At 35.4% G+C, this 12,412-nt stretch overlaps 1 protein-coding gene across 1 annotated transcript in view; it reads left to right on the forward strand.

Moving 5' to 3' along the window:
- Positions 1 to 12,412, forward strand: part of Smp_094130 (Palmitoyltransferase ZDHHC,putative) — a gene marked incomplete at its 3' end in the record, with an annotated part of 46,221 nt that overhangs the window by 6,903 nt on the left and 26,906 nt on the right. Inside the window, exons 4-8 of the mRNA XM_018799509.1 lie at positions 1,956 to 2,017; positions 4,510 to 4,609; positions 5,929 to 6,001; positions 7,150 to 7,327; positions 9,752 to 9,807. Of these exons, the coding sequence (XP_018646626.1) occupies positions 1,956 to 2,017; positions 4,510 to 4,609; positions 5,929 to 6,001; positions 7,150 to 7,327; positions 9,752 to 9,807 (469 nt within the window). The remainder of the gene's footprint in view (positions 1 to 1,955; positions 2,018 to 4,509; positions 4,610 to 5,928; positions 6,002 to 7,149; positions 7,328 to 9,751; positions 9,808 to 12,412) is intronic.

Below are 12,412 nucleotides of genomic sequence, written 5' to 3' on the forward strand. Positions count from 1 at the left end.
AATACAATGGACAGCTCAGAATCAATTAGATTTGGACTTCATAGACGACCTGGCTACTGTTTATGAATGGTAAATTGTAAAACACTGGTTAATGATTTCATCGAAAGCTTTTGATGAAGTAAATATATATATAAATAGTCGTCTAGTTACTCAGTCACTATGCAGCGAAATTATAACTAATAATCATTATTCGAGAAAGCTATTTCTAGATTTTACAATATCCGTCGCGATGTAACATTGTGGTGCGTGTTTTAGGATGCAAAGTAAATGATCATGATACACCATTGAATGGATTTAGTTCTTTCAGAACTTCGCCTATCTCTGATTTAAATTTAGATTTTTGTGTCGATCTTTAAATGTGGTTTGTGGATAAATGTTTCAGAGCTCTATCTTCACAGCCCTTTTTGCTCATGACCACTGTTGTATTCCCTTTGTCGGATTTGGTAATCATAATCTCTTTACCCTTTTGCAATGAATATATAGCTCTCAATACTCTTTTGAGATATTAGGCGGAAGGCGTTTTTTTGTCAAAAAGTGAGATGTTTTCTAGTGTTGTTTAGGACATAAGATCCCCAGAACTCACTTGGAAAAGGTCCTAATTTTCTAATTTTATCCTGAAAATTTCAATTTTACGTTTTCGTGCCAAAAGACGCTTAGTTGAACTACAGCTTACGTTTCATACTCTAAAATCCTTGACTTTCATTGGTTGACGGATCTTTTGAGTATGCTATTTTGTGGCTCTCCCAAGGGCGTTTCTATCATTGTATAAATAAGTTTGATTTGTGTGCTTAGTGACCTCATATTTTCTGGGTGCTTGTAGAATACATTCTCTACGCCTCATCAAGACTCATTGATCTAGTTAGCAGAGCGGAGAACAACGGGTTAGAATAGCCTATCGTGTCACTGTGTCTTTTGACCTTCGTTCTGTTTACCGAGTAAGATGAACTCGTAATAGCATCAAGTATATCAAGTGTATAAGAGAAGACTCTTTATCTGGATTGAGGTCCCAGATTCTGAGCGATTACTAAATGATTTTCTGTGTAAATTAAAATTTAACCCTTTCCTAAATAAGTGATCTCTTGGTTATTTAGTGTTCTGTTTGAGACTATGAACTAGTCGTTTGAGTCATTTACTCATCATTTATTCATCAATTAATTTCCATTTAACTATGACCTGCTCAATCGATCTCGGCAGCGTCTACCGCACTGATAGATGCTCGTAAACTCATCCCACCTGGCTCTGAACATAACGAAGAGCGGAGTCAGCTTACGCGCAGGCTAATAAGAAGCCTACGCAATGATCGTGAACAGTGGTGGGTAGCGAAAGCAAGAGAGATGGAAAAGGCAGCGGCAATAGGTAACAGCAGACAGTTATTCAGACTTGTTAAAGAAACTGGTATTAGTCACTGACAATCGGACTGAGCCATGCCGGTAGGTGTAGACTACCTGGTTAGGATTCGCGAGATGATAGCAATCGATGGTTAGAGACCTTGAATGACATGGCTCAAAATCGTTTACAATGGCGAAGTTGCATCTACTCTTTGTGTTCTACCAGATTATAATCTTCTGAATTCTTCATGTCCCTATCCTATTTCTCTTTTCAAATTTATTTCACCGTATTATACTCCTTCAATAACATCTTCAAACCGTAATCTTTCACATTAATGCTTATACTCCTACTACTTCTACCACTATGGGATTTGAATCGACAACTGGATCTCTGTGCTAATGTGGTATGGTAACTCGAACTGATTTTCGTACGTGCGAAGTTCTACGTTGTGACTGACTGATAACCTGCTCAATACTTTATTGGATTAAGATGCTTTCAAATTGCTCCGTTATTGGCTTATATCATTCATGTTCAAGTTGTATTGTAAATATAAAACTTGCTAATCAAGGTTATTGATTTGTTGCCATGTAATACATTTTTCTTTCTTTTTTTAATTAACATTACAGGATTAATAATTGTGTTGGTGAATGTAATCAAAAGTATTTTATTCAATTTTTAATTTATGTCGGTAAGTTGAATCTTTAAAGTGTGATTTACTTTTAATTACACTGATTACGTATTGTACACTGTGTTGCTTTTTGTTGGGGGTAATCCAGAAATCCTTTCGCAATAGACAAGACAAGCTCAGGATACATTAAGAAGCATTTTGTCGAATCAGCGTTTGACTAGAAGTTTTGTAAGGAACATCATGAAAGTGAAATGTCATATGTAGAGTTTCTGATTGACTGATTACTACACTGTTACTATGTTTAGTAGTATTCTAGAATTTTCAGGAAAACCTAAGGACTTCTAAAATACTATAAAAATCCTATATTTTTTGTACATAAAGGAACCTTTGAAGTATAGTGCTTCTCGTATATTTTGTGCCTTTTCTCTCGTGTTCAAGTTGCTGTGTAGCTTTAGCTTGGGGGTTACGAGACCAGCTTAGGATCCGAGTATAGCATTCACTTTTGACATGAACTGTTTATTTATGCATTCAAATGCAAATATGGAAAATTCATGGTTCAGGTTTTGGAAATTGTTAAATTTAGTATTTTTAATCGTAATTCAATTGATGAGTTAATTGAAGCTAGACTATCATGGAAAACCTGTAAGCACTGGACGGCCGTTTTGTCCTACTATGGGACTCCTCCTCAGCAGTGCTCATTCACAATCTTGATTAGATCGATTGATGAATTCAACTATTAAAATGACTACATTCTCCATATATCCCCATTCTGGAAATTTATTATTAGACTTAATTTTTGTTTATTTATTTATTTAAACACATAAATATAGGTACAAAGGGGCACCAGATATATATGCGCCACACAAATCTCATTTGATTTGTGTGAGGGCTGTAATACTGTCCAGGTGCCCAAACTAAAGCAGATCGTTCCTTAGGGGACCACACCCGAAGCCTTTGACCTAAAGATCTAACCCACAAGGCAGTAGAGCATCGTGAGGAGATGTAGTCCCATGGTAGCCGGTCACCAACAATTGCTTGATACACCATTTATTCGCTCAGGATACTGGAACGCGTGTGCACCATTGGTTTAGAATCAGGGTTTTCCAACTCCCCAAGATGGACCCTCCGTGTCCACTAACCCGGTTAAAGCGCCGTACATTCGTTTTTCCTCTCAATTTCGTAAACAACAGTAGTGCTACGAGAAGGCAGTGAGTAAGACTTACATGGTAGAGGCTATATACGCGTGGCCATGTGAGAGCATTTGGAGAGTGAGAGCGGACTCTTCCCACTCTCGGCCATACCAGGGTATTTCAGGGCTGTCGTTTACAAATTATTATCCTTCATGATCTTACACACATTGAATACATTTTTCACTAATGACTATAAACCTGTTTGTTTAAGTTATATTATTAATTTCCGAATGTAAACTAAACCCATATTGTATATTGATTGCTGTTCGTATTTATTTTTGTAACAGTTTGACAACTTTTTATGCGTTCATTTTCATTTTTAACCTCGTCACAAGCGTAATTGTGATGGTCCTGCATTTTTATTCAACACTATGATTAGTTAAGCAAAATATCACTTATAAGTAATAGACGTCTGAGTGTTCAAAAATTCACAAATTTATACACAGGAAGTATGTTGTGTTGTGCGGTCGTCTGATTCTTCTACTTGTATAAAAGCTTCCTGTACTCGAGCCCAAACCAGTTACTCGTATGAGGAAACCGATATTGAGAAGTAAGATTTATTGACTAAAACCGATTGCAGAATACATATATACTTATTCTTGTATATCTATATGTCTCTGAAATAATGTTAGGTTCTCCTGAAACGTTGACTTGCCCTAGGACGAACTATGGAATGATTCTATTATGTATAAAATTGACTTGCACTATACTAAATACTCAGCCATACATCAGCTCAACTCGGATCAAGAACACGTTGTCCATTTGACTAACACAAATATTAATTAGTACATAAAATACAGAGGGTAGGAAAATATAAATAACAATCAGACGTGTCTAACTATTAATCAGTTCGTCTGGAAACAATAACTAATCAATGTTGGGTTTCACCTACACAACGATTTTATTAGAAAAAGAAACTAAATCTTAACCAATAGTGTATGCTTATCTTTTGGCCCATGTTTGGTTCACCAAGCATATAAAAATGTCCGGTCTAAATCACAATTTATAGGTGAATAAATAGACCAGCATAATAATTGAACCACCGACTAAAGTATGCTCAGTGGCTACGTTATAGACCTAGTAATTTAACAGAAACATTAGACAGAACTAATTGAATGTGGAATAGTACGTGTGTAATGAACGAGAACTCAGGTGGGAGAAACCCAATTTATTGTTTAATGCAATGGGGCTGTAGGTCCAAGTCGCATCACACCCACCCGGTCAACCGAATTTTTATCTCTAACTCTATAGTAACGAAATGGCTCACAGCCGACTACCTTAGCCTGTACATACTGACTGAATAATTAATTACATTTTTATTAAGAAAGAATATATTATATTTTTTATGTGTTCTGATTTCAGGTATCCTTTGTGTATATGCTCTGATACTGGTACTTATATGTCGTGCTATGATCTCTGCCGGTTTAAAAGAAGATGTATCTAATGCAGATGTTGTAGTTGTGTAAGCAATGAATACCAAAATTTCTTATTAGATATTTTGTTTTAATGTGTTTCTTTTTCATGATCACCGAAAAGCCAATGTACGGCGCTCTAACCTGGTTGGTGGACACGGAGGGTCCACCTAGGGGAGTTGGAAAACCCTGATTCTAAACCAATGGTGCACACGCGTTCCAGTATCCTGAGGGAACAAATGGCGTATGAATCAATCGTTGGTGACCGACTATCATGGGACTGCATCTCCTCACGATGCTCCACTGCTTTGTGGATCAGACCTTTAAGTCAAAGGCTCCGGGTGTGGCCCCCCGAGAAAACCACCTGTTTCAGTTCGGGCACCTGAGTGGTATTACAGCCCTCACACAAATCAAATGAGATTTGTGTGTCGCATATATATCTGGTGTCCCTTTGTTTAGTGGAGAACATAGTTTGTTCATTTCTGCTATCGAGTTTAAAAAATTCGCTTGATAATTAGTTGGAATAGTTCGAGAAATGAATATGAATGATACATATGGCGTGAATTACTTACAGTTAATCTAAGCTTTGAAGCCTACTTTTCTAGCCTATTAAAACTGCGCATTTGCGCATGACAAAAATTATCTGGTCAAAAATACCATATAAGTAAGAGAAATGGAGATTGTTGAATTCTATGGTTGGATTGACCTTAGTTAGGTCGACCATTAGGCGTCAGGAAACACTAGACAGTTTTTTCGTCCTATTATTGGTATTCCTCAACAGTAACCACTGACGACCCCACTATTGATTATTGATGAAACCTAAAACCTTCAGGTCTCATAGCTAATGCTTAACCTTTAAACCGCTGAGCCAGCATTCAATCGTTTACACTTGTAGCGTTAGTCAATTCGCCGGTTGTAAATAGCACACACACATATACGCACACAGTTGGATATTCAGGGCATCATTTTTGTTATCTGCTAAGGGTATGCTTAGAACAGATTATCGATGGAACACTCCGTTTGAAGCGAAAGGTACTGGGTTCGAGTCCCAGAGTGAACATCAACTCTGAGATGCAGGTACATCCAGCTGACGAGTCCTAAATAGGACGAAATGCACGTCCTGGATTCCACTGCTAGTCATTATCCATCTTTGCTTACAATACTTGTGAATTAAGGCTATATCGAGCCAATACGCATAGTATGCACATATGCCAATTAGAGACTGACCAGTTGCAGTCCGAACACATCGATGAGAAGATTAAAACAAACAATACTAAATTAATTTAATATTAATGTTATATATATAGTTTGAAAATTTATTGTATATTATATTTCCTGATTATTTTATTTGTTTGTTTATTGTATTCAGCGCTCATACAATTATACTTGTAGCAATCTCCTGTCTATTTGGATTATTTATTCTAGCTATTCTATCAGATCAGGTAATTGAAATTACGATTTGTATAATATGAAAGTATATTAATGTTACTGGTATTTACCTTTTTTTTGAAAAAAGTAGAAAACTCGTTGAAGTCTGCCCCCAAATGCCCTGGTACGGCCGGGAGTGGGCATAGTTCGCTCTCCCTCTCCAAATCCTCTTACATGGCCACGCGTATATAGCCTCTGTCAGGGAAGTCCTACTCACTGCCTTCTCGTGGCTCTACTGTTGTTAACGAAATTGAGAGGAACGAAAAGCGAATGTCCGGTGCTTAAACCGGTTTAAGGAGTATGGAGAATTCACGTTGGGGAGTTGAGAAACCCTGATTCCTAACCAGTGTTTCACATGCGCTTCAGGATCCCAAGGGAATAAGTGGCGTATGAACCAATTGTTGGTGACCGGCTACGATGCGACTGCACCTACTAGCGTTGCTCCACGGCTTCCTGGATTAGACCTCAAGGTCAAAGGGTTGGGGAGTGCCCCCCCTCAAGAAACCGCCTGCTTTGGTTTGCGCGTCCGCATAGTATCCCAGCCCGCATAGATTAAATAATGACTACAACTAGGAAAGTCATTCTCGCTTCAATACTTATTCTCAAAAATCATACTCACAACTGTTCTGTAACATTCGTTTTTACTTTACATTGCATCACTTGTCTATTCCCTTTATATGTGTGATCTATATTTTGGTACCCCCTTTTTTTTTACCAATATTTATGTATTGAATAAATAAATAAAATACTCAACATCTAAAGGGAGGTAAAGAGTGAATTTACCTGTGCCATTGTGACCAATTCTAATCCATGTAACTCAACTTCCATAATAATAGGTCTAAGTTACGAGGTGAATCCCAACTAATTCGTCTCCATCTACCAATGCGATTCAGTTCACTGGTCTATGATTTCATGGACTGACCGGTTTCGCGTTTCGGTTTGTGCACCTTTAGTCTTATGTAGTCTATACTCTGGTTCTCTATATTTGATCTTGAATCGTGTGCCTGGTATAATATGAACTAAATCTGTGTATAGCGTATCCATTGAGTATCGAATGTAATGTTAGGGAAATCTCAATCACATTTAAATATCAATATGAAAGTCTTGCCTTTCTTTTTTCCCTTACTAATCCTACTGAACTACAATATTGTTGATAAATTAGTACAAGTCGATTGTTGAAGATACAACAGCAGTTGAAGCTTGGCTATCGGGTAATATTCCACATTCTTCATCCGACACAGAAGCTTATCCAGATGGTAGCGGCAACGATGGTGTTGTTGGTGGAGGATTTCGTCGTAAATTATCTAAGTTAACTTTGTTTCGTGAGGTTTTTGGAAATGGTAAGTAGTAATCAGTTATTATTACTTTTTTTGTTGCTTACTATTCATATCCGTTCGAATGAAATCTTTTGTTTTATCATTTACATAGAAATAATATGGTGTTTTTCATTTGGATTTTCACTTAGTAAAACACGAATTAATATATTATTGTTTTTGATGTAGGTTTGTTCTCTGAGCTGGATGGTTTGTTCGTGGAGCTTTCAACATCGAGGTGCACAGGACAAGCTGTGAATCACATGTGGAGAAATTCAAACACTTCAGTTATACCCGACAGTTTGATGTCGTCCAGAAGGACGATGAAAGTTCCACGACCAAACCATCCAGCTCAGAGAACAAACCTACATCAAAATCACCCACCTAAGCTACAAATCTCCACAATCTCAATATCCTATTGTCTTGTATTTTATTCTATTCTAAAAAAATACTTTATCCAAGTTCACTTATCTTACTCACTGAACAAGTACAATTTGTTTTGCGACATTACTTCAATCAACTTGTTTTCTTCAATCATCTGCATTAGCAAGGTTTCTTCATTAAGTAGGATAGATACTTAGGTGGAGATATCGAGGTTTCTTCTGTTTTAAAACCTAACTATTTTAACTTTTAAAAATATAGATTTAATTTGCACTAGTTTAGATTACCCCATTCTTGATATTTTGACATATACTTTGCGTGCAGTTTGTCACAAGTTTATCTAGAAGAGATAAACTGTGATTAACAATCAAATCAAGAACTCGTGTTTCGTCCTATTTGGATGACAATCGTTCAGTGCCATAAGTGTTGTGAATTGAAAAAAGATAGGAAGGTCGTATGCTAATTCGTTATTGATCTTATGTCCGGCTTTTATCACGTGAATTATCCACCATTCGAAATACGATTTGCCTAATATTAACACTGTGACAAATCAATGACGTTCAACCAGTATGAGTAGTCTAACTTCCTTATTGGTCCCTTGTCCGCCTAGCCCTTCCAATTGAGTCCAGAACACCAATTGCAGCTCCTGCTATGCGAATCTATGAGAATCATTTACTTCAAGCATACTTGGTTTATATACCAGACAGATAGTTCGCATCACACCATAAAATAGAAAATAATATTTGTACAAGATCAAACCAAAAGTGGCTGTGAACGTGGGAGACAATCATCAATAAACTGAATATAATTTAGGGGCACTAATTCGTATAATAATAATCCATAGGTCAAAATGAAGCTTATGATAAGAGGAATATAGATATACACAATCTAGTTACTCAATAGTTAAACCATAAGAATATATACAGAATAATCGTCCATTAATAGGTCCCGGAAGTTATCTGTACTTACTTCTTCACTAGCATATAACAATAGGTGGCTCGTTTCCTCAAACTATGGCAAATCAAATTTCGATATGCCATATTACTTAAAATCTACATGTATTGACAAACCTAATTAACTGTGAAAGAACAAATCAATTACCAATACTTAATGTTATACTGTGTTTTATCATCCAAATTAATTCTTATTGTACTTCTTTACTTATCATACAACACACGTTCTAGAGGTCTGACTCATTGGCTAAGGCTTCTAACTTTAAGACATTTAGTCTCAGGTTGAAACCCAACACCACGTACCTTGGTTTGGGTAACTAGGTCAAGTCAAAAGCCTTAACCAATGAGTTAGCTTTCTAGTAGGTGCACTGTAAGGTAAATAAAGGAGTACAATAAGAAATAATTTGGATTATAAAAGAGAGTATGACATTAAGTAATTGTAATTAGTTTGTTCTATCACGGTTAATTGGTTTTAACTTTGAGAAATTTGACCGCAGGTTCAAATATCACTTCACCTCCCTTAGTTTGAGTAACCAGGTAATACTAATAGCCCTCACAATTAGAGTTTAGCTCACAGCCAATTATATGAATCTCTATTCAGTTAATAAATTGAATAGAATTACTCCTTGTATAGGTGATATTATAATCATATAAAATAGATAATAATAATAATAAACTTTATTCAATATTATATTTTTGGTACAATATAGAATTCTCAGCACAGAGAACTTCAACAAGTTTCCATTTCTTACTTCTTCGTCTTTCCTGACGTTAAATATTGAGTGATCGCCAGTTAGAAGTTAGCAGCCCAGTCAATCGACATCTGAATAATGTGAATTCTTCTCGCTGCATATTGCCAGCAACCACGATATCTCTGATTAAGCCTTCTGTAACCTTTACAGCGAAAGGTCTTAAACTTTTCAGAAACGCACGAAATTAGATAACTTGTTGAAATATCTAGATGACAGGAACAGGTAACCCAGATGTTTAAACAGGCCGCCAGATAACTGCTGTTTATATATATATATATATATATATATATATATATATATATATATTGTCAACTGTTTCATTACCCAGCTATAGTAATCAAATTATTATTGTTGTTTTTTTGTAGGTCCATTTTATTCTTATCCAAAGTACTATACTGCGCTATCCAATACTATTAATGATGTAAATTACTCTGTCAATAGTTGTAATAATAATAATAATGATAGTAATCTTCCAATCAATCAACATCATCCCCATGGAATTGATAAGAAATCAACATCAATCACTAATATTTCTTCATCATCTCCTATAGTTACTATTGAAACAGATAGTATTTCTTCATCGTCCAGTTCTTCAAACAATCATTACTAATCTTCTTTCTTCTCTTTCCAAATTTATTTCATTGAATTTGTACTCCTTTGAATAACATCTTCAAACTCCTAATCTTTCACATTAATGCATATACTCTTACTACTTCTACCACTATGGGATTTCAATCGACAATTGCATCTCGAACTGATGTACGTACGTACGAGGTTCTACGTTGTGACTGACTGACTATTAATGAAATTATCATGAAATTGATTGATGAAAAATTGATTGATGAAATTCAATTTATGTATACCCATTCTCTGTTCATCTATCGGTAAATGATGTTTGTATTATTTCTTTTCTTTTTTTTATCGTTTTTCTTGTTTTTTTTCTTCTTTTGAATTGATTCATTGTTTAAGTTGTTTTTTCTTTCATTGCTTAGTTCAATGTTGTTTAATGTTGTTTAAAAGATTATAGGTTCTGCTGAATTGACATGTTATTTTTCTAATCATAATAGTAATAATACTACTGATACTGATACACATATACCCAGAATGATATAATTCCTTCATGTGAATAGTTTGTTTGTACTATCAGCTATCTTCGGTTTGTTCTTCATCTCTGTGTGTGTGTGTGTGTAGATAGATAGGTAGATAGATAGATAGAGATTACCCCATAGATTTGTAATGAATGGGATCAGTTAGTTTGTTTGAAATATTGTATGGTTTTTTCGGATTAATGATCATGGTGATTCTGTTATCATTTCAGCATTTAATGTTTCCAAGCTCATGTGTATATGTATAGGTGAATAGCTTATGTTGGGATATAATCAATGATTGTCTACCACCCCATTCACCACTCTTTCTTAAACTTCATTAATTTAATAATTTGTGCCTACTTAAATGATGTTAGTAACTATTTATTTATTGATTTTTGTGTGTGTGCGTGTACGTGTGTATGTATGTATCTATGTACTTCATATTGATTACTATTGATCATCATTTTAATTTTTTTCTTTTCTTTTTTTGTTTACTTTATTTTTTAATTATTTTTTGGTGTGTTGTTTTTTTTATTGCAACACTGATGTATGTACTTTCAATTTTACCACATTTTTGCACACACTACATTTTCTTATTCTTTGTACACAAAGATTGTATTATATAATATCTGTATAACCTTGTGGTGATCCATTGATATTCGTTGATAGAAGATTAATTTTGATGGTGATACTGATGATGATGATGTGTAACAGTATAGTGTGGGTTACTAATATCCACGATGGTCGGGCATTGAATGTATTTCAGTAGAAGATCAATAAGGAGAGAACTGGAACGACGCGCAATTGGTACGAAAATGAATGAACAACTATAATCGGAGATTATGGACGGATATTTGCAGAAGAAAGAGTCAAGATTAAGACAATTGATTGTTATATTGCAAATTAACTGTTTGCTGTATGGCTGTCAGAATTTAGTGAGATAGTTTGTAATGTTGGGCTAAAATACATTCGATTGTCCCCCCATTCGTGTTCTTGTTCACTGCGACAGTAGTTTTGTATTATGAGAACAATAAAAAAAGTATTATTTAGTACTGAATAGTAGTGATTTATTTATTGTAACATATTGATGTTTGTGTAAAAGATTGGTTGGTCGATTGATTGACTCTTACTAATATTGATTTATGTTTATGAAATAAAATGTGTTCTCACTTTTAATATATCAATTCTAGGCGGATCATACTTCATCGATTTTTGTGTGTGGAGTGGATCTTGCTCTCAGGTCTATGATATTTACTCTTTACCCTTTACTGATTAATGTCAATTTTATAGAATAGATTGATGATAGATTAACAGTGAGATAATGTTCGAGCGTTTCGTTTTACATAGGTCTCGTCAGTTGTATGTATCTTTTACATCCTAGTACTGATTTTCACAGCGGGAATAGAATATAATACATTTCACTTCGGGCGCTAATGCGTTATTCACTTAACTATTGAGTCCATCTAGCTACTAACGTGTTCAACAGATGTAAAGTTAGTAGTAAGCGCTTGTAATTTCTCATTGGATAACACGATTGGTTTTTAAAGCAAAATGTATTTAGTTCAAGTCTAGGTGTGTTTACATCAGTGCTTGCATAAAAATACATTCAGCTGGTGAGTCCGAAATAGAATAAAGTGCAGATCATAAATTTTACCGCTAGCCACAATCCATCTATTCCGTAAAACCCGTGTTAATATGGTACTACTGGGTAAATCTGTCTAACAACTCCAAAAAGTAACCATTATAACTGTGCTGAGTCTTGAGTGCTGTTAGCGGTATGAGGGCAGTTATCACCTCCCGGTTGCCCACACCATGGAAGGGTTCTTCCAGAGGTGCCTGAAAAAGAAGGATCAGAAATGGTCTTAATGATTCGAGAGCGTGACCGCATTGCCCAAGAGATAACTGTTTGAGGTCGGTCTCACACGACTTTTTTGTGGG

Source organism: Schistosoma mansoni, assembly GCF_000237925.1.
Source record: "Schistosoma mansoni, WGS project CABG00000000 data, supercontig 0148, strain Puerto Rico, whole genome shotgun sequence".
In the NCBI taxonomy this organism is placed as follows: Eukaryota; Metazoa; Platyhelminthes; class Trematoda; order Strigeidida; family Schistosomatidae; genus Schistosoma; species Schistosoma mansoni.